Source organism: Eulemur rufifrons, chromosome 7, assembly GCF_041146395.1.
Source record: "Eulemur rufifrons isolate Redbay chromosome 7, OSU_ERuf_1, whole genome shotgun sequence".
In the NCBI taxonomy this organism is placed as follows: domain Eukaryota; kingdom Metazoa; phylum Chordata; class Mammalia; order Primates; family Lemuridae; genus Eulemur; species Eulemur rufifrons.
The window spans coordinates 186,317,748-186,341,562 of record NC_090989.1 but is presented as its reverse complement, the minus strand read 5'-3'; the positions used below and the strand labels follow the sequence as shown (position 1 = coordinate 186,341,562).

Here is a 23,815-nt window from a genome sequence, read left to right as displayed (position 1 = left end):
GCTGAGGGCCAGTGGGCCACGCAGACCTGCGTCAGAGGAGGGGAGTGGGCGTTGGCCCTGCTGCCTGGTGTTGATAGCACCTGCTCTGTGGCTACAGACACACTGCGCCTCCACTACTGAGTTGGAGATTAGGGTTATAGAAGATAATTACAACTGCATTTTGAGGACCACATAAATCAATATATATTTATCTAAAGTATGCATTGTAATGTACACAATATGCATAAAGTATATATGTAAACAACCGTTCCTTATACATAGTGCTATAGAAGTTTTAATTTTTATCACTGTGATCATGGTGATCATTACCTGGGTAAAGGCTCTTGGCAGTAGCTCTTTCTGATTCTAAATGGAATTGCTTCCACTGCTCCCCATGCCAGGGTGTACATCTGAAGAACTGGGAAAGGCTCTTAAGTAATTTCTTTGTGAAACAAATGATTTCTGCCATGTGGCCAGAACACAGCCTGGCTTGCTCATGTACTATTTTATGGATTTTGTCTCCATGTCTGGAACGTGAAAGCACAGAACATAACTTTATTTTTAAAACAAAATATAACAACCACAATGATGTTGATGCTCATGGTAATGGCAGTGGTGGTCATAACAGCGATTGTGTGCAAAGAGTTAACCAAGAGCTGAGTACTGCTGCAAGCCCTTTGCGTGGGTTCTCTCTCTTAACCCTACCAGGTAGGCAGTAGTATTAATATTAACTCATTTTATGGCTAAGGAAATGGAGGACTCAGAATATTCATGTAACTTCCCCAGCAATAGTTATGAGGAGGGGAGCCAGGTTTTATGCTGCTTTGTGTGGCTCTGCAACTTCAAAACATGGATAATCCAGAGCTCGTTTCTGCTTTGATTTGCATTCCTCATGGTCTGTTGTTTGGAGGGTGTTTAAGGGAAAGGGAAAACTGGGAAATACATTTTATTTTCTTTAGGCTGATGTTGAAATGAGTCTTCTAGTCTTGGTAAACACATTGCTTGAGCCAAGGGAGCTGAGGGACAGCAGGAAGAGTTCAACAGACACCGAAGGTGGGAAGCAGGTGTGGGTTTTATTAGTTACAGCAGAAAATTAGTCAGATCTTCCATGGATCATTTAAATACATTTTGGGTTTTGGGGCCCAGCATTGAGTGCTAAGACCAGCATTCCCCTCTGCAAATAGACCATCTTTTGTGTTCCTGTTGCTCAAGGTGCTGTGAATTGATCCATGAGGATATTTGCTACTGTTGGGTTTTGAGAATCCCAAGTCTTTATCTTGCCATTGGCAGCATGAGCACCATACTTGCTGACAAATGCACTAATTAGTAGTTATCTTTACTTGTGTCCTTCGGTTAAATTTTGCAAAGATGTTTATCTTTTCACTAAATTGCCCCCAGACTACTCTTTATTTAAGCAAATATTTATTCTTTATTTTCTCCTTCCTTTCTCAACTTTGCTGTTTTTGACAGATAACTTACTGAGTAAATTCCTGAGAATTGTCAGGTCTCAACTTCAATTATGAAGGGAAAAAAAGCATGAGTACTCTGACAGTTCTTTTTCTATGAGACAACATAATACCACTGGGTTTTTAATATGCATGTCAGATATGGCCACAGTTGTGGACTAGAGCATGTTACTTTAACAATTTGGGTTGTCTACATCTTTCTCTAACTTAGGACTCTATGAAAGAAACTGTAACTAAAGGGGGAAAAACAACTAAAAATATTTATTGCAGAAAATAAAAAAGTTAACCAAAGTATTTTATTGATACATTCTTGGACAATATCACAGAATTGAAAGAGAATGGAAAGAGGGAACTTTTCAGCAAGGGTTTTTTGTTTTTCCACTAAATTGGCACATAAGCAGCAAGATTAACGAAAATACTTATTACAAACAGTAAAAAACATACATGCTTTTTTTTTTAAAGTCCTTATCACACTGGTCAGTCAAAGAGGGGCATGAACAAAACCTCAAGACGTGAAAAATCCATATTCTTTCCTTCAAACAGCTTAATAATTATTAAAATTATTGCAAAAATCCATATACCCTAATTAAAATAACCAAAGAGAACACAAATACAAATATTGAACATAATAAACATGTACTGTAAAATACATTACTGGCATGCATTCCAAAGATCAAGACCTCTACTCAGTTCAGCCAATACCTTCCTTTCAGGTAACCTATCCTATACCAAAGATAGGTGGGGCACACTTTCTCAGCACAGTTTTTGGTCTTTAAATATCTTTTTTGTTTGGAAAAAAAACATGATTTGCAGTGGTACTATAATCATAATTACACAGTCATGTACAGATGTCTGTAGTTTTTTTTTTTCTGTCTGCCGAGATCTTTTTAATATTTTAATTGTTGTAACATTTTCCCAAATATTCCGCTGTCTGAGAGAATAGGGCTCTATGAAAACAGGGCATTCGAAAACAAACAGTGAACCGAGGTACGACATCAGATGGCAAAGTGCGAAAGTTCTCACAAACTGTACAGAAAATTTCAAAACCTTGCAACCTGGAAGTGCATACATAGAAAGACAGGTCAGCCCCAAAACGGTCCTGTGGCTCTCAGTGGTTCGTCCTCAAGAGCCTGGGTGGGACTTGAGTCTCGACACTCCCTTTGGTAGGGAAGGTCCAAAATTGCAGCCGAGTTGGCAGTGCTGATGCCAGTGACTTATTAGGCCAAGATAAAGTAAGGATATTTCATAAAGCAGCTGTTTAGGATACTTGGATCCTCTAACATTGGTCTTCCGGTGGGGAAGCTCCTCCGGTGACGGGAAGCGAGTAGGACTAAAGGAGTCCTATGCCAGGTTGGGTGACGGAATAACTGAGGGTCATCCTCCTCCATGGCTCCATGGAATGGAACAGGTTAGATAACCAGGTTATTATAACTGACATACTTCTTTTTTGCAGCAGGGCCTGAAAGAAAATTTGAAAGGGTCAGTTGCAGCAATAACCCTGTTTGCATAGGCAGAAGTAGAATTAGAACTTTGTACTTGAGGTGCAAGGTCAAGGTAGGATGACATGGCTTTGAGGAACAGACACACAATTTGGATTCCTCTGACTATTTCTAAGGTTTTGTTCACTAAAACCCGCAGGTCCCAGTGATTCTCAAACTGTCTGTGTCCTCTTTTCTGAGATGTCTCTAGACTCCCTGTTTATGGTCTTTAAGGTTAGTAAATTTGTCAGTGTTCTCATGCTTTCTAATTAGCCAACCCTAAACTTAAAGAACCCATCCATGTTGCAGTACAGTTTACAATTTACTGTGTGATCTTCTCTAAGACCTTTTCATTAGAAATGGCCTTTGCTCGGGAAAGGTCTGTTCTGGGTCATCGAATTTGACTGCAGATTAGGTCAACCAGAGTGTCTTCTCCAGGGCTGATGCACACAATCAAACGACTCTAGACTGACTTGGATAATGTTATCATCAGTAAGTTGTAAATGGTAATTTCTGGAACTATTTCTGTTAAGATTTGAAACTCACTTAAGTCTGCCAGGTGTCTCAATGTGCACAGTCTGCGTTTGTTTTCTTTAAAATGTAGAAATTATTTTTTCCTTTTGGTGCAGTGATTTCAGGACTCACCTTCCCTCAGGCAGTCAATCAGTAAATATGTGTCAGTTACCCACCACATGACAGACACAGGGCCAGGCACCGTGACCAGCCAGTGAGCACAGCAGATGTTTTCCTGTCCTCATGCTAGAAACAAAGACACCAAGGTCCCAAAGTATGACTCTGCTTTAGGGTCTTGTACTCAGTACCAAGTAATAGGATTGAAGTGATGTGATAAGTTCTTTATTAATTCAGTTGTAATAGTTTTGCATCAGCTTCTGTTGGACACAAAGTAACTGTCATGTAGCATTTACTGATGGCTTATTTTGCTTACTGTTCTTAGGTCCTAAATAGAATTGTTCGTTAGACACAGAAGTAGCAAAAATTCTCTTAGAACTCTTAAGTAAGGATGCATGTGTGATTTTAGAGACATTGAGAAGACACATTAACAGACTGAGAGAGAGTTTATTTGAACTTTCAATAATACATCCAGCATATTATAGATGCACATGTGGTCATGGACATTGTACAAAATACTGTACATAATACAAGAATACTGATCTTATATTCTGGATTAAAAATTAGGACTCTCCCTCTGATGAATGTTGATTTGAAGACTCATTTCTCTATTGAATCATATTGCATTTATTAACTAAAATTATAGAAAAATAGAATTATTAATATATGAAATTCAGGGTGTGCTGGAAAATCTGGTTATGAGAACTTAGTCATGATGTATCCTCACTTGATAAACACATGGCTTCAATAATGCCCAGGTCTTCCAAGAAGTTTCCCACTGTCACACTATTTATTCACCATCTTCAACAAGATACTTAGTTTGGGTATAAGAAGGAAAACTTTCTAAAGACCTTTCTTGACTCTGAAGTTTATTTACAGTGTCATAGCTATAAAACTTTGGCTGACAACTGCAAGTAATAGTCACAGCACGCCTTGTCAAATGCCAACACGCTAATTATCCTCAGGACAAAAGGTAAAAAAAGAAACAAACAAAAACAGAAGCTTATACTGACCTCAAGATCTGAGACCACCTTTGCTGTGTGATTAATTAAGACTATTTTCTATATAAGCATAACTGTCTAGTGAAAGAATTGAATCTCCTCAAATTGGTTACTATCAAATACCAATTACTCAGGAAGAGTTTTTACTGAAAGAATAAGTAGGTTAGAAAATATTATCCCTGCATGGTAAAGCCAAGCATTGGTTTAGATTAAATTAAAATCAAAATGAGGTTATGTTTTAAAAAGTTAGAGATGATAATACTGGCATCTCACTGATGCTTTGCGTGGGTTATCTTCATGTGTTCTCACATGGCCTTGAGACGGGTACTAGTTATGCTCCCCATTTTACATCGGAGGGGTCCGTGACTCAGAGGGACCAACACGCTAAAAGTGCGCTGTCCGTTGCTTGAATCTGCACTTTGCTCTCCGTGCTCTAACGGGAACACCACATTGCAGGTGGCCTCTCCGGACCTGGTTCTGATTCAGCTCCATCACTCACTGGGGTGTGACCTAGCCCAGCATCGACATGCTGAACTGCTAGGAGTCTTTGTAAAATGGAGAGAGTAACAGTGTCACCCTGTGCACTGTTGATAGCATCACTGTATGAAATATCCCAGTTTTTCATCTGGGAATATAACTGTATAAATGTATTTTTAAATTACAAAATCCTATATAAATGGTAAGCCTCAATACATGCTTTCTTTGCAGAATTGCTTGGGAACATGGGCCCAAAATTATAAGGAAGTTTGTGCAAATCCTAAAAGGGCAATTTATATACATTTCACAGCAATGTCCAACTTACTATAATGTTTCTTTTTAAACCATTCTGGCCATATGAGTAAATAAAATAAGTGCCTATGGCTTCTAATAATTCCATTTATTCGAATAGCAATATCGTTTGTGATCCAGGGAAGAAAATCGCTTAGCTCAAATTAGTTGTGCAATGAAACACTTGTTAAAGAAACATACTTTTTATTTTAAAATAGCTAGGATGTTTTTCTCCTATAAAGTCATAGATTTTAAGAAAGAATGTGGCATAGTCCCTATTGACTTTTTAAAAAGCTATTTACATAAGTAGTTCTCAAAGCAAGTTCACCTGCTTTGAGAGTGAAAGAGTTGATGTTTATAGTGAGGTTATAGCGTTAAGGACACTGGTTTTGAAATGAATTACTAAGTCACCTTTGCTACTTAAGAAAAGTCAGACATTCCAACTCATTATTGATGTCGCGTGAAAGTCAACACTCAATTCAACATTAACTTCATTGAGCTAGTTGTTTTCTCTTTGATTTTCTCTGAGCCTTGAGAAGGAACAATAAAACCCTAAGCCCCCAGATGACTGAATGGACCCCTTCTTGGCCAAACGGACCCCAGAGAAACCTTAGAAACTGAGTTCTCAGCCCTGACAGATGGGAGGTCAGACATGAAGCAATTGTAGCCCCTCCCTCACTAATTGCCATTAGATTTGTTTCCTTTCCTGAAGGTTAAACAGAAACCAGCCCTTTTGAAAGACGTTCCAGACTCCCTTCCCTTTTTGTGGTTTCAGTACAACTGACCAGCATTCCTTCCTGATGAGAGACCACTGACCATGAACCGGCTCTGGCCGGTCCACAGAGGCTGTGCATGGGATGCCTCTGTGTCCTCCGTTTCATCTCTTGATGTGTACAGTTTAATTTTTTCCCAGTTTTATTAGGAATTTTTTTAAAAAATTTTATTTATTTTTATTTCAGGATATAATGAGGGTACAAACATTTTGGTTATATTTTATGTCTTTGCCTCACCCAAGCGAGGATTAGAGGCATGCCCTTCCCCTCTGCAATGCTCACCACATCCATTAGTTGTGAGTTTACCACCCCCAACCCCCTAATCCCTGGAGAATATTACGACCGTGTGAGCTCCACAGTGTCGATCAGTCAGTGCCAGTCTGAAGGGGAGTACATGTGGAGCCTGTTCTTCTGATCTTGTGATACCTCACTTCAGAAGAGGGGCTCAAGCTCCATCCGCCAAGCTCAAGAGGCTCTAGATCACTGTCGTTTCTTATTATTGAGTAGTATTCGATTGTACACATATACCAAATTTTAGTAATCCACTCATGAATTGACAGGCACTTGGGTTGTTTCCACATCCTTGCAATAGTGAATTGTGCTGCCATAAACATTCGAGTGCAGAAGTCTTTAATATAGAATGACTTATGCTCTTTTGGGTAGATGCCTAATAGTGCTATTGCTGGATCGAATGGTATTTCTATTTTTAGCTCTTTGAGGTATCTCCAAATTCTTTTCCATAGAGGTTGCACTAATTTGCAGTCCCACTAGCAGTGTAAGAGTGTCCCTATCTCTCCACATCCTTGCCAGCATTTGTTGTTTGGGGATTTTTTTGATAGAGGCCAGTCTCACTGGGGTTAGGTGATATCTCATTGTGGTTTTGATTTGCATTTCTCTAATGATTAGAGATGTTGAGCATTTTATATGTTTGCTGGTCATTATTCTGTCTTCTTTTGAAAAGTTTCTGTTCATTTCCTTTGCCTGTTTATTGATGGGATTGTTTGATTTTTTCTTGTTGAGTTTTTAAAATTCTAGATAGATTCTTGTTATCAGCCCTTTATCGGATGTGTAGAGAGCAAATATTTTCTCCCATTCTATAGGCTGTCTATTCACTCTAATGATAGTTTCCTTGGCTGTGCAAAAGCTTTTTAATTTGGTCAGATCCAATTTATTTATTTTTATTCCTGCTGTGATTGCTTTAGGGGTCTTCCTAAAAAATTCTTTGCCTAGGCCGATGTCTGAAAGGGTCTTCACAACATCTTCTGGAATTCTTAAGGTTTCATGCCTTAGGTTTAAGTCTGTTATCCATCTTGAATTGATTTTTGTGAGAGGTGAGAGGTGGGGATCCAGTTTCAATATTCTGCATGTAGCTATCCAGTTTTCCCAGCACAATTCATTGAAAAGAGATTCTTTTCCCCAGTGTATATTTTTGTCTGCTTTGTCAAAGATTAGATTACCGTATGTGGATGGTTTCATCTCTGGATTTTCAGTCCTGTTCCAAAGGTCTAGGTCTTGTGCCAGTACCATGCTGTTTTAGTTACTATAGCCTTGTAGTACAGCTTGAAGTCTGGTAGACTGATTATCTCCCAGTTTGTTCTTTTTTACTTAAGATTGCTTTGGTTATACGAGGTCTTCTTTGGTTCCATACAAAGCATAGTACCATTTCCACTTAGAACCGGAACCAGACAAGGTTGCCCACTATCTCCACTTCTATTCAACATAGTTCTGGAAGTCCTTGCTAGAACAATTAGACAAGAGAGGGGAATTAAGGGCGTCCATATGGGCACAGATGAGATCAAACTCTCATTCTTTGCTGATGATATGATATTATATCTAGAAAACCCCAAGGATTCAACCAAGAGACTACTAGAAGGGATAAACGAATTCAGTCAAGTCTCAGGATACAAAATCAATACACACAAATCAGAGGCACTCATATACGCCAATAACAGTCAAGCCAAAATTCAAATAAAAAATGCAATACCTTTTACGATAGCCTCAAAGAAAATTAAATATCTAGGAATATATTTAATGAAAGATGTGAGAGACATATACAGGGAGAACTACGAAATACTAGGAAAAGAAATTGTAGAAGATGTAAACAGATGGAAAAATCTACCTTGCTCATGGATTGGTAGAATCAATATGGTTAAAATGTCCATACTATATAAAGTGATCTACAGAATTAATGCAATCCCTATCAATGTACCATCATCATTCTTTACAGATCTAGAAAAATTAATTGTAGAGATTAATTTTAATGCATTGAAGTGCTGTCTCCACCCCAAAGTGAACATGGGACATATGTAATGTGCATGTTTGCTTACTACACATGTGTGCCCCACTTTGTGAATATTCATAGCTCCTCCTATCACCTGCTGAATATGTCTACTTAGCCACCCCGTCTGGCGTAAAGTCCTGTTGCACCCTTTCTCCTTCAACGCGTCTGCTTTTGGTTTCTGCCAGAGGCTCTGCTTCCCAGCCTGTGGGACAGCCAGCCTGCAAGCTGCAGCTCTTTAAAACAAATCTCTCCTCTCCAAATTTATGAACCTCAGCACTATTTGTTGACAGCCTTTTTGTCCCACAAAAATTTCATTTCTCAAAGTGTGTTCTGTGAAACACTTATAGCCCAGAATAAAAGAAGTGAAGAAAAGAAAACAAAACATAAAAGAAAGAGTTCCATGGATATTATGTTGAGAAAACACTGAATAAATAAAATTAAACAGGACTTTTCCCCCATATTTTTTTTAATTAATAAGAAATATTGTAGTTTATTAGCTATATACCATTTGTTTCCTTGAGCTCTTTTTGAAAGATTATATGTGTGTATGGATGTATATATGTATAAGAGCATGTATGAAGTAATTAAAACAGACACAGAAGGTAAAAACAAAATATAATAAAATATAATATAAGCCCTGAATATAACACATTAACATACTGACATCTTTGCTGCAGGCGGCCCCCTTCCACTCAAAGGAAATAAAACACAGTCAGAGCCCTCCTCATGCCCTTGCTGGGCAAAATGGGCCGAGTGTAAGATGTTAAAGATTAGTAACATAGTGAGTTAGAAAACACCTGCCCCGTCTAAACGGCATCATCATTGTGAGATGTTACCTCATTAGGCAAATGTTTTGCTTTTGGAGGAGGAACTTGACTTCCATAATTTTATGTAAAAGTTCATTTTTTCACTCGGCCATCTAACAAATATTTATTGAATATTTTTGGGTTTGATTATAGGCATTAAAAATACCTATGTTTTTAGTAGACAATTCAAAATCATATTGAAACTTAGCAAGTCAAAAGAAAAGAGGCTAAAGGGTAGGGAGAGTCTCCAGGCTGAGAGTTTGCCACTTTGTGATGTTGTCTACACTCAACTCCCCAAGTTTATTAGATTGCACAGCTCCCTCTTGCCCGCTCAGTTTTAGCGGATCACTTTGCACTATACAAGAACATACTTTTAGAAATATATTGGGATAGTTCTTAAGTATTGATCCTGCACTTCAGTCATTTGTAAAGCTCACCAAACTCCAAAATATTGGTTTGTTGCTTGATAGAACTTTGCCTGAACTAAGTTTTCTGTGAATCCATTCTAAGCACTCTCTGGGCCTCCCCCCACACCTGGCTCCTGCCTCCCTATCAACCACGACTCGCACTTGCTGTTTACATATAAATATTTCAAGTGGGAGGGAGTCTTCATATTATGGTTTGCAGTTATTAAAACAAAAAAGACACTTTTCTGTGGTCAGTGGCCTGAGTCCTGCCTGTTTATTTCATTAGTAAATTGCTTTTGGTCCATCACTTAGTGGCAAAAGAGTAGCTATTACATCAATTGTTAATTCTCATGTAAGATTTAAAAAAAGCTAGTAAACTTCTTACCTTTTGTAAAGAAAAAAAGTGATTTATTTCACAATGGTTTCCCTTAAATTCTATTTTTTAACTGACTACTAATAGTAGCATATTACTCAGCCAAAAAGATGCAAAACTAAACAAGGACAAAGTACATGATTACCAAAAAAACCAATTATGCCAGTTCAACCCTAAACTAAAAAGTTAAGACTTTCTATGTCCCCCCTGCCCTCCACCCCTACCTCCCAGCAACAATCTCCCGGAATAACGCTCGGCTGTTTGTCCTTGTATTTGTTACCTAGATTTCTGGACACAAGAAACTTGGCAGGAGTGAAAATGCAATCAATCAGAAAAATTTAATAATTCAGTGTTCCCAAATCACTACTAATTCTAATCCAGTTGCAAAAACTTCAAAACCTGGATTTCTGTCCATCTATTCAGACTCCTATCTAACAAAATATTATTTAACACCTACTAAATACCAGTAACATTAATATATCCTAACATTTGAAACAGACATAGGAGTCTGCAAGCTGTTTTTCCACTTCTCATTCATTGTGTACTCAGATTATTTAACAGAAGTCCATATATAGCTGCTGTGTGCCATTAGCAAGGGGTTGGCATTTGCTTTTTATTTTTTCTCATTTAATGCGATAAAAATAAGGCATGAAATTATAAACCAGACTCATCTTGACAGGAAAGCCCCAAAGCAAGTCGGCACTCCCCAACAATCCTGAATATGGATGCAATTCAGTGGATAGCGCGGCAGCAACGCTGTTGGGTGAGTTGACCATATTTTAAGACAATAGTAATCCAGTTCAAGAGAATGAAGAAGTAGCAGCATAGAAAACCTTAGAAAAAATTTGCTAAGTGCTCGCCCCATTTTTACCAGTGATAGACAGACATGAGTCAGATATAGTCCCCGTTGCTATGGAACTTGTGTGATACTGCCGAAAGTGATCACACACCAGCGATAAGTACTTAAACACACTTCGCAAGGACTGATGAACTTTGTCATGGATGGGGATGTAGTGCACCAAGCCTCAGAAGGCATTTCAGTGAGGGAGGCATTTGCTTTGGACCATGAAGAATGAGAATATGTGATTAAACTATAAGCGCGATTAAAGAAGAAATCAGTGTTCTCAATGCTGAAAGTCAATTGAGTCATTTAAGCTTTCCCCCCCCAACACAGATGGCCATTGACTCTCTGTGAATCTGGCTACAGCAGTTGGGCCTTGTGCAGACACCAAGAAAGAAAGACAGAGAGAGAGAATGCAGGAAGGAGAGGGAGGCAGGGCAGTAGAAAAGCGTACTGTGTTTCCAACAAGGTGTGTGGGGAGTGGGGTCAGAGCATGGAGGAACTCAAGGCTGGAAGTATAGGCAGGAAATACGCGTGTCACTATACCAGACTCAGGGCTCTACAAATAGAAGAATGAACAAGTCAAAGCTCCCGCGGCTATTCAGCTTCCTGGTGGAGGTCCTTGTGAAAGGCCTTCCATGCTGAGCTAAAACAATGTGCTCGAGAAGCCACAGTGGACATCCTTGGTTTTGAAGAACATCCTCACTCTGCCTTTGCCCCTCACCTGAGTACCTTCCCATGGCTCTGCTTTTAGCTTCAAAGTCACTCGCTCTGGGTGGCCTTTCCTATCCCCCCAGAAAAGTGAGACTTTCCTGCTCTCCTCTGACATGGCCTCCCTACTGTCCCCTCGTCATGCACAACCAGGGACAAACACGAATTTCTCATGTGTGTCTCCAGCATTAGAACGGTAAGTGTCAGGGTGGTAGAGACAATTTTTTCTTGTGCTTAGGAAGTATGTCATGCACAGTTGGTGCTCAATATTTATTGAATGTGTGATTATAGAGGGGCCTTTGCTCTCTGATGTCCTTGTCAATTCTAGGAGGATCTTAGGAGAGTTGGGCAGAACAAAAAATACGTGGGAACTTCATGGGTTTTTGCCATTCTTTTTTTTCCTTCCCCTCAGTATCCTCTTTGGTGTTATTGTATACAAAGCTGTTATTAGAACTCCTCAGATTTAATTTGTAACTTTAAACCACAACATTCTTGTTTTCCTCTTTTTGCATCTAAACAGGGCCAAAACAGCCTGGCTAAAATTGAGAAATCAATTTTCAATTCTGCCATGAAAAGAGTCAATGAATGTTCTAGCTTTTTTTTTTAAATGCTAATTTTGTACTTTAAGATGTAAAGCACCAAGCAGAAGTGTACGTGGTTCTTAGAAGATGCATTTGAAGCAAATAGACAAAATCTTTGTGTTGAAACATCTTCAAGCTTGGCTAAGTTAAAATCTGGGTTGTTGGATTTAGGTTGTATCTGTTTTGCTTTGAAAAAAAGATACGTACTAAATTACTGCATCAGAGATTTCTACTTTTTCTTGTTATTCGCTTTGCCTGGGCATTGAAAAACTCTTGTGCATTTTGCAATTTCAATACATTATAGATATGAGTATTCTAGAGCACATTATAGATGCAGTGCAGTAACGCATCAAAGATTGAAGCTTTGCACCAAATTCTGTTTTAAGGCTAATGTCACAAATAAGGCAAGAGTGATAAAACAGTAGCAGAGAAGTACTTAGTGTTGCTGGATAAAAAGCTCTTGCTAAATCCTGGCCTTGTTGTTTGGGGATAGGAGATTCACAGACCATTCATTCATTCCTTTATACCTTTACACAAGTGTCACTAAGAGCTCTCAGTGTGCTAGTAGCTTGGCTGGCAGCTTTCTCTACAAAGATAGGGAAAATAGCCTTTATCCTTGAACAATTTCTGGTTGTCAGATGCTGTTTTAGGCAGTGGGGATGTAGCCATATTACAGTGTAGGTAACATGGTTTCATGGAGCTTAAATTCTTCTTGGGGAGTTGCATCATTTAAAAAAAGTAGATACAGCCACTTCTCTTTATTCGTGCTAGTTACATTGTATAAAGTTGTCCGAATTAGTGAATACTGAACCATTGCTCCTGGAGCAAATACAGGGTTAGGTACCTACGAGCCTTTAGTCACAGTGAAACTTATTTTATATTGTTGATCACTAACATTGAACTGAGAGCCAATTCATGCCTGAACGAAACTTCTCTAACACGTGTACTCTCTCCATGAGGCACATCACAGCTTCTTGTGCTTACGAGTACCAACCAGCACGTCAGCACTATGCTGGGGGTTAGGAGCATTTTAAACAGCAAAACCACCAACAAAAAGCACAGGTATTAAATAGACTGAGAAAAGGACACTTGTTTACATATGAGAGCTGAAACAAGGCAGGGTCTCCTTTTTTGGCGTCAGCTGGGAATGTGCATCGAGTGACTTGTAGTTTGCTCCTTTTAGCACGTCTGTGAATGACGCATGTCTGCAAAAGCGCTGCAAGTATTGATTTTGAAGTTGGAAATCAATTTTAGCAGGTAGGCAAATTCTTAAATACGGAATCAATGAATAATGAGAATCGACTGTATTTTGATGTCCGGGAATCCCAAACACTATGTAAAAAAGCAGCCTAAGGGTCTCCAGAGGGATTAGCTGAGGTTGCCTAGGTAGGGAGGCAGTCAAGGCTAGGGAGGATGACATCTGAGCAGAGGCTGAAGCAGGTGAGAGAGAAGCCACACAGATACTTAGGTAATAGAGTGAGCAGCAGATGCACAGCCCTGATGCTTGGCAGCTGAAAGGCCAGAATGACTGGGACAGAGGGGGTGAGCAGAAATGGGTAGTGCGCATGAAAAATACCAACCCTAGGAGAAATTGCCATCAAAAATTTGTGCATGGAGGAAGGGAGAAAAAATTTTTCCTGAGGAACTCAGGAAAGATCTCAAAGAAGAGGGAATGTTGAACTGTATCTTGAGCAGCGAATTGTAGACATTTTCCAGGTGGGGCCAACACGTTGGGGGCATAGGCATGGAGGAACATCCAGGTGGGGGACACTGCATTGGCAAAGACATACTCTCTGAAAAAGCTTAAGATTTAGATAAAATTGCAAAAAGTTTGAAGAGGGTGGCAAGTACAGATTTCATGCAGAGAAAAACTGCTAAAAAGAGGTTGCTAGGGAGGTTAACCTCAGATTGCCAAGGGGATTTTATGCCACATGCAGGGTTCTGGATATTAGGATGAACTGTGAGAAGTTAACCAATATTTGAAAGGAGAGGGTTCTCCAACAGTAGCTTGGAGGATGGATTGGAAATTGAGGTGCCTGTAAGAGGTGGCAGTTACAGGAAAGGAAACCACCTAGGAGTTGATGGGATAATCAGGACCAAGTTCATGGTAAGTAGAATTCCCAGTCAGTGCTGCAGTGGGTTCTAGGTCAACAAGCATCTCACAGGGCCGCTGTTGCTTTCACAAACACCATGTTCTCTTAGGGAAGCATGCTTGAGGCTGGACCTATTTTTTCATTTCTTTGTATTTTTAATTTGAGAAGGCTGTGTGTGCCCTCACAGTCAAGGTCTGTCAAGTTCAGTTCATTTGCTTCTAGTTTTGACTGCAGCTTTCAGAGGACCAGGAGGGCTTAAAGGAAAGAAAACCAGAGACTCCTCCAGGCCTAGGAAAAGAGAAGAGATGAAGGGAACCTTCCTTTTCCTTCCTTTCCTGGAATCCAACCCAGCTTAACCTGACCAGGCAAAAGACAGAGTTTCAGAGCTGCAGCTCCACCCAAAAATAAAGATGGCTGGAGGGTCCCAAGGCCTGTATGTTTTGGGATCTGACCATGGACGATGGAAGCGTTGGAATCTAGTACAGATAATAAAACTCAGACAGTGCTCCATCAACATAAAGAAAATGTCTACCAAGTTTTAAACACAGGTTGCTGGGGACACAGAGGGAATAAGGCATGTCTCTCTCCTAAAGGAGCTCTCAGTCTAATAGAGCAGATTCCTCTGTGGCTGTATTGGCCATTGAATGTAAGGTTTGAGAACGTTAAGTCCCATCCCTTACACAGGCTTCTGTGCATATGAAATTGAGCAGCTCACATTCGTACTTGGACTTAATAAGTCAGTGTCAACACCAGAATTGGTGATGATGGAGAGTTCCTTTTTTCCTTGTTCTTATATTTGTATATTAATTTGATAATTTATTTAACAATAGCAACTCTTTTTAATAAAATAAATTAAAATAGAATAACAATGAATATCAGGGTGCTTTATTTTTCTGGGTTTTTTAAGTGAACAATAAACATTTTTTAAATTCAAATAGTAAATCTATGATTTAGTTACTAAGAAAGCAACATATATTTGGAAAACAACATGTATTAAGGATATTAGAAAAAATAAAGAGGACAAAGCTATATACGTTAAGATGCATGGCCGGGCGCGGTGGCTCAAGCCTGTAATCCTAGCACTCTGGGAGGCCGAGGCGGGTGGATTGCTTGAGGTCAGGAGTTTGAGACCAGCCTGAGCAAGAGCAAGACCCCATCTCTACTAAAAATAGAAAGAAATTATCTGGCCAACTAAAATATACATATAGAAAAAATTAGCCGGGCATGGTGGCGCATGCCTGTAGTCTCAGCTACTCGGGAGGCTGAGGCAGGAGGATCACTTGAGCCCAGGAGTTTGAGGTTGCTGTGAGCTAGGCTGATGCCACGGCGCTCACTCTAGCCCGGGCAACAAAGTGAGACTCTGTCTCAAAACAAAATAATTAAAAAAAAAAAAAAAAAAGATGTTTGTGGTGACATACAATATTATTCACAATTAAAAAAAAAAAACCTGAATGTCTAACATTAGAGGGTTATAAAATAAATTCTAATGCATTCTCTGGATGGGGCATTCTGAACTTATCAAAGGTGATTATTATTGACTATGGAGCAACATGAAACATGCTTATGCTGTAGTGTTAATGTTTAGTACAAAAGGACAGGTTGCAAAAGTGTAAGTACTCTAAGATTAAAACTGCATCAAAAATATGAAAGGAAATGGATCAAATTATTAAAAGCCATTAAGGAAACTGGTAGACTTTTCAAATATGTTAACATCATAAGAGAACAACAACAACAAAAAAAACCAAAAAAACAAAAACAAAAAAAAAAAAAACACCAAACTTGTGGCACTGTTTTAGATTAAACAAAATAAAGAAACAGAAACACTAAATGAAATGCATGATCCTTAATTATGCCATGGATTTTAAAAAAGAAAACAGCTATACTGGGAAAATCACATTTTGACTTTCTATTAAATAATAATATTGCATCAATATTAAATTTATTGTGTGTGGAATGATATTGAGGTTTTATAGGACAAAGTTGTTAGGAGACACAGGCTGATATATTTAGGGTTATTAGTGTCATTCTGTCTGCAACTTGCTTATAAACAGTTCATGGGGAAAAGGTGTTATACAGAGAAAGAGAAAATGAATGTGGCAAAATGTTAGTGAATTGTGATTATACTTGGATGTTCTTCATTTTAATGCGTTTGTAGGTTTTAAACTTTTCAAAATAAAAAGTTGAAAGAAATGATTTATAAAGCTTTCTTATGGTAGCTGAATTAAAGTCATTTTACTTTTTAAACCACATTTTCCATACTGTTGTTATATTTTTATATTGAAAGTAAATTGACTTACAGTTTTTTTGACAAGCTACTTGACAAGACATAGGTAGAAGTCAGTGACCCCTCTTAGGCCTGAGTAGCCACATCCCTTTCTGTCCCTCCCGGGTGTCTCTAGGGTGGAGGGAGCCTCCCACTTGGGAACTGTGGCCTGTTGGCTCCTGCAGAGTCGTCCCCGGAGAGACCGCTCAGGTGACCCTCACACATGGCCACTCCCCCATTTCATCGTCTTTCTTTTTTTGTTGTTAGCATGACCAAGAACTTAAAAACACCATTATAGATTCTGACCCATTACTAAGTATAAGACGACCCTTTCTTCCAGGCTTTTCACAGGAAAAAGTCCTAAGAATTTTGTCTAGGCCTTCGCTTTTCTCCATAGAAAGTATATCTACATCATACAATAAATGGCCTCCTGAAACGTTTCTGAAGCATTCATAGGTTGAATGTGCCCCGAGAGACTTTTTCTCCCCTAACGTTAGGGTAGAAATATTGTTAAAAATTAAATATCTCTATTCAGCTGTTATATGATTTTGGCTTTAAACTAAATCATTGTGTCAGGTCCCAGAGGGAGCAAGTAGGGGCTGGGTTGGCCGTGTCTGTTGAGAGCAGGAAGTGGACGCTGCCTGCTGGGTAATGACTGCTACGTCCAAGCCACACACCTCTGCACACACTTGCTCCTGTCTGCCGAGCAGCCTGCTTAACCCCTGGGTAGAGGCCGGCTGGGCACACCTGTGTGCAGAGGGTTTGGCTTCCCTCAGAGGAGTGTGGTTGATGTGCATTGATGAGTAGAAGTGAAAATGTTAATACCATGCCTGGGTCAGAAGGATAATCAGCGCCCATTACCTTTCCTGTGTCTTCTAACCAAGTCCTTTACTCTGTGTGTGTGTGTGTGTGTGTGTGTGTGCATGTGTATATGCCTGCACACACCTGTGTGCCTGTGTGAAGTCTCAGGAGTTGACTTATCAGAGGAGCACCACTAATGACTAAGAAAACAGACATGGAAGGAAGAAGCGAGAAAGAATTCCAGGTCAGGCTCCAAGTGTCACACAGAGAGAGTTACTGCTCCATAAAACCCAGGCTAGGAACACAGAGGAGAGGAAAAGAGGCTGCAGGGACAGAAAAACCTTCTGACTATAGGTTGCCTGTGTTCTGGAATGTTCTTCCCCCAGATATTCCCAAAGGTGGCTTCTTCTCTTTCTTCAGGTTTAAATTTGAACGTCACTTCCTAATAGGGGCCTTCCTTTATCCCCTCTGTAAAATAGCACTGGCCTACTGCGATTGCTCCTCACATTACAGCTTTTTATTATATTTTTCATCATGTGTCACTAACACTCTCTAAAGTGTTCTAATTTATTTATATTTTAGTGTATTTTCTTGTCTCCCCTCTGTAATGTAAACTTTTCAAGTCTTGATCACCATCGTATCTGCAGGATTTATAACGGTGTCTAATATGCAATAGAAAAATAACTGAATGGGAAAAAGGTGATTGGTCCTTGGGATTAGTAGGAACTGATGACAAGGAAAGAGTCCCCAACTCACGTCTCTGTGTGATATTTCTTAAAACTTCTGCCTTTGACTCTAGGCTTTGGCCAGGGATTTTCTCCTCCCTTCTGAGGTAGGTGCAGAGTGGTGAGGAAGCTGACAGCCCTGCCCTGGTCTGCTGCCTCCAGTAAGAACAGCCTCTGCGCCCCCAGCTGCTGGACAGTTCCCGTAGTGACTCGGTCAGGGAAACAGAGACCTTGTTTGTTCACCACAGGGAATGGCCAGTAGTGACCGCAACTGTTTGCTGCAGGAAGTAGAAAAGCAACTGTGTTCTGATAAAGTATTTAATATAAATGGTACAGACCCCTAATGATTCTGTGCCTGAGTTGGGAGAGTGGCTTCTATTAGAGAAATGGAAGAGTGCTCTGGAAATTGAGTATGGGCGCTGATTTTTCAAGCATGGTGACTCGGGGGAAGAAACTGAAGGCATCCGTGGCTTGGGCCTGACTAACCCAAATATGTCTTTGCTCCTGTTGTTGTTTTTTCACTGGTAGGGAAACATCACAGAGTGATTCAGTTTGGCAAGCTTGGTTCTCCAGCTCTGGGTACCCGTGGGCAACCAGAGCAACACAGCCTGTGCCAACCATGTTAGGCTCACAAAGTTTCTGTATTCTCCATCTCCGGTGTTCTCTGTAGACACACATTCTGTCCTCATCACTTCTCATGCTTATTGCTGGTCTGTTGCTTTGAAGTGAGCTTAAAACCCAGGTGGGATATAGTTGGTTGATATTAGCCCTTTAATAAATGTATTGGTTCAAGTAGTTTAAGATTATTTAATAGGGATATCTATAAAATTCCTAATTTTAAGTTGATGGTTTACAATCTTTCCTTAAACATACAGCGTTTGCTGAGACAATGTCTCATGGACTGTCCACGTTGCCCCTTGCTCTCCGTACTTAGGGCCAGACTACTTGGGACATAACCTGAAGGATCCTACCAGGAGCCTGGAATTGTCATCACTGGAATTCAGTGGGGGTCTTGTGGAAATGAGCTCTTAGCTGGATTGGAGGCATTGAGACTGGAGAGACTGGGTGGAGGAAGCAGAGGGGTTTCCTTCTATCGGGAGGAATAAAAAGATCCTGAAGACATGAGACCCTGGACTGGGTGTGAAATGACACCACAGCATTGCTGTTACCTTGGTGAGATGTGATAGTGGTATCATGGTTATGCTGGAAAAGTGCTGTATTGTGTGATAAGTTTAAATAACTTGGAGTAAAGTATCATGGTGTCTGTAGTTTAAAATGGTTCAAGACAAAAACACGTAAGATATAGTGAAGCAAATATGGCAAAATGTTCACAGCTGTTAAATCTTGGTGGTGGATTATATACTACTCTTTCTACTTTTCTGAATGTTTGAAAAGTCTCATGATAAAATGTTTTGAGACACCCTGTCTCCAAAGCAAAATTTATGCTTCTCGACTTTTCTGGGAGCTAGTCTCACCTTTGTCTCACAACATACCAGCAAGGAATATGTCAAGGCAGTCTCTTCTGCACATCTCAGAGAAGAGGTGAAAACAAGGTGTGATAGTTTTTGTGGCTTGATAAAGAAACTTGATGATCCTAAATCAAGAGTGATCCGTCAGTATAGCCACCACAGTGAAGGCAGAGCAGTGGGACAAGATAGAAAGACAGAAACACAAGGATTTCCACCATTCAGTGTGTGACCTTGGGCAGGCAAGTTACTTTATCTCTTCCTGTCTCAGTTTTCTCATCTGAAAAATGGACATAGTATTAGGTCAGTGCAAAAGTCATTGTGGTTTTGGACCATGAATTTTAAATCATTATAACTGGGCTCAAACACATCTTTATTAATCAAAATAGAAACCATTACAATCAACACATTTTTGCCAATGAGAAATAAGTTTGTTTATTCCTGTAGCATAAAAATTCATGCTATGAGATTCCATGAACTCTTGGAAAGCATTTTCTGCATCCTGATGGTTGTGGAAGTGTTTTCCCTGCAAAAGTTGTCAAGATGCTTGAAGAAGTGGTAGTTGGTTGGAGAGAGGTCAGGTGAATATGGCAGATGAGGCTAAATTTTGTAGCCCAATTCGTTCAACTTTTGAAGTGTTGGTTGTGTGACCTGTAGTTGGGCATAGTCGTGGAGAAGAATTGGGCCCCTTCAGGAGACCAATGCCAGCTGCAGGCATTGCAGTTTTCTGTGCATCTCATCGATTTGCTGATCACACTTCTCAGATGCAATGGTTTCGCTGGGATTCAGAAAGCTGTAGTGGATCAGACTGGCAGCAGACCACCAAACTTGGCTTTGAGAAGTGCTTTGGAAATTCTTCTCTGTCCAACCACTGAGCTGGTCATAGCCAGTTAGTTGTCAAGTAAAATCCACTTTTCATCACATATCCCAATCCAATCAATAAATGGTTCGTTGTGGTTGTGTACAATAAGAGAAGACGACACTTAAAAACAATGATTTTTGTTGTTGTTGTTGTTGATTTTTGGTCAGCTAACAAGTTACCCACTGATTGAGCTTTTTCACCTTCCCAATTTGCTTCAAATGCCAAACAACCGTAGAATGGTCATACAATGGTCGAGGTTGAGTTCTTTGGCAGCTTCTCCTGTGGTTGTAAAAGGATCAGTTTTGATGATTGCTCTCAATTGGTCGTTGTCAACTTCCGATGGCGGCCACTGTGCTCCTCATCTTCAAGGCTCTCGTCTCTTTTGCAAAACTTGACTCACCACTGCACCGTCTGTTCGTTAGCAGTTCCAGGGCCAAATGCGTTGTTGATGTTGCAAGTTGTCTCTGCTGCTTTACAACCCATTTTGAACATGAATAAGAAAATCACTTGAATTTGCTTTTTGTCTAATATCATTTCCATAGTCTAAAATAAATATAAAATAAACAGCAAGTAATAAATCATTAGCAAAAAAACAGAAAGTGAAATATGCTCATTAAAATGATGTATAACATAACCACATTTATTTAAGAATGTATTCCAATTTCTAACAGCAAATTTCAACAGTCGGTAGGATTATGGCTGATACATGTTTTCTTTATACTTTTCTAAATTTTCATTTGTATAATAAATATTTAATGGTTTTGTAATTGATTAAATGATCTATAAATTTTACAATTTGGCTTCCTAACACCCTCTTATTAAAAGAAAATATGTTAGGTAAAAAAAAAAAAAAAAAAACCGCAATTACTTTTACACCAACCTGAATGGTAGTAGTAAACTCTAAGTTTGTTATAAGGATTAAAGGAGTTAATGTATATAAAGAAATTAGGACAGGGTTTGATAAAATGTGTACTCAGTATAGTTTAGCTATGATTAATCTCTCTGGATGCATTTGGAGAGTTTCTCTCTCACACTGACACATTGTGTTTGTATATACTTTTCCCTTGACAGAAGCTGGTCCTCTAGCCGGTCAGCCTGCCTATAAAATGAAGCTATTATAAATTAGTTGTTTGGTTTTTGGACACCAGTCGGGTGCCAGCAACTGTCTTTGAGACGGGTTAAGGAGATGTCAGAGCGCCTAGTGCGTTCCAGCCATTCCCTGAAAAGGGATCACTGTCGATGCGTTCCCACTTCCATCCACTCACACTGCCGTCATTAGCCCGTTTTACATCTGTTGAAAGAGTGATATCGAGGTCTTGTGCTTCGAGATGTTGTATTAGTCAACTGGACCCAAAGGGGAAAGCAGGGGACTGGCGGTTTCTATTATGGCAAAAATGACACTAAGGAATAGTCCTGTATGTATAATCAATGGCTGCTGCTGCTCTTACACGTGATCCATATCAACTTTATGCAGTACTGGAATGGGTAGTCATCGATTTTAGGAACCCTCATTGTAGCACTGTTATGTTATTTGCAAAATCAATTGCTGGAGATTGTAAACATGCATTTATTTATATACTGCTTTTATCCATTTTGGTTTCCTAAAGTCCATATCTACTGATTAGTGCTGGAGGAATGTCAGTTAGATTAGCTGAAGTAAGTTATCTCCTCTTTCTCCACTATTCAGTTTTGCAGTTAAGAATTGATTTGTGCCTGCATTGATGAAGCAAAGTGGAGACCAGGACACCTACCAAGCTGCTTCTATCAAAAAGACTATACACGAAGCTGTGCGTGCAGGTCTGTGGTATGTTAATGTCTACGCACAGGGGTCCACATCACCCAGGCTAGTTATCAGACTGACTTAGCAAATCTTTGCTCAACATTCCTCACTTCCCAGGAAACTTTTAGATATCCATTACCCAAAACAACCTGTTATGGCCCAAAGAGGAGTCTACTTTATACATTTGGACCAAAACTGTGTAGGGTGAATCTTTATAAAGGCAATTAACATTGCTGAAATAATGGAACACTAGAAACTGAAAAAAAAAAAATTATCTTGATAGTTCTTGTTTCCTAGAAATTAAGAAGTTAAATGGACTGTTAAGCAGTTAAGCATGGGTCCTGGATGATGCATTAAACAGTACAGACACTTGTGCCCTCAGTGTAGCAGTATTTGTTGAACACTTAAAATGTGCTAGACACTGTGCTAAGCACTCACAAAGCCTTTTAATCCTTCCAGCAAGCCCTGTGAGGTAGGCACTGATATTATTCCTGTTTACCAAAGGAGATCTGAGGTTCAGAGAGGTTAAGGAATAAATCCAATGTCATTTCAGATATCCCCACCTTTTCTGAATTATGGTTTTGATAAAACAAGAGACGAGGGGCTGATATCAGGGGCCAAAGATAATTCTCGTTCAGCAAACATTTTCTAACTGTCTCTACTATGTTCTGGGCAGGGCTGCACAGGAAGTTCTAAGAAGTCTTGGAGAACATCTCTGTTGCTCACTTCTTTTTATCTTTAGTCCCTATTTCCCCTCAAGTTCTTCCTTGAAATTCCAGGTGCCCAACTGCCATGCTTGTTCAGCCTGCTGCAGGGAGCAGAGAATCCTGTGCTCAGGAACGCTCAGTGACTGAAATGGCAGCCTGGATGTTTAGATTCCAGGAGACTGAGAAGCACCCTATGGGCAGCAATACCCCCAACAGCAAAGCCTGGCAGGTCAGAGTCCACTATTTTGTATCACCTTCCTTCTCCCCAAGGGGACCAGTGCAGGACAGACACTTTGAGCAAGAAATGCAGTGTGTGTTTGGGCTTGGAGGGGAGATCTGACATAAAGAAAACCACTCTTTAAATCTAGAGAAAAGGCTATGGCTTAAAAAAAAGAAGTTGAAGATGGTCCAGCCTTTACTTTTCCCCAAAGAAGAAGTAAGTATTGCTGACGTCACTGAAGTGAGAGGCAATGTGAAGTTGTTAAGGTGAGGCCACTCGTGTCAAACTGCCAGCATTTAAATCCAGCTTCGTTCTATAAGCTGTGGTCTTTTGAGAGATTGCCAATTTTCATTTTCCTTGCCTTTAAGCTGGCCATGCTATAAGAGTAGTGATGTGGGGAGGACCCAGTGTGATGCTGTATGTAAAGTATTTATCACAGTGCTGGCCACTTAAGAAGACGGGCGCTATTGCCACCATCACCTCCATTTCCTTCACTGGTTGGACATCATAATTATCCTTATTAAAAACCAGTTATCTATACAAAATAATGGAATTCAGAAAAATGATTATACCAATACTCAGCTGGCAGCTCTTGTTTCTCCTTTCATATGTTGTCATTTCAAAATGAAATTGATGTGAGACTTAGAGCTGTCAGTTTTACTATTACATACTACAGAGGTCTAAACTCTGCAATTGATCTTCATTGCAATTCCTTGGGCCTTTGGGGAGGAGCTTTTCAAGACCGTTACAGTGTGTAACAAGACTATATTTTTGCAAAGAAAACACAGGAGCACAGTTAGACA

At 39.7% G+C, this 23,815-nt stretch overlaps 1 protein-coding gene across 2 annotated transcripts in view; it reads right to left on the bottom strand.

Annotated features, from left to right (window-relative positions):
- Positions 1–1,719: 1,719 nt before the first annotated feature.
- Positions 1,720–23,815, bottom strand: part of GRM7 (glutamate metabotropic receptor 7) — an 856,215-nt gene continuing 834,119 nt past the window's right edge. For both annotated transcript variants that reach the window (XM_069473843.1, XM_069473844.1), the window contains one exon: positions 1,720–2,904. Coding sequence is in view for 1 of the 2 variants with exons in the window: in XM_069473844.1 (XP_069329945.1) it covers positions 2,855–2,904 (50 nt within the window). In the remaining variant the exon portion in view is untranslated. The remainder of the gene's footprint in view (positions 2,905–23,815) is intronic.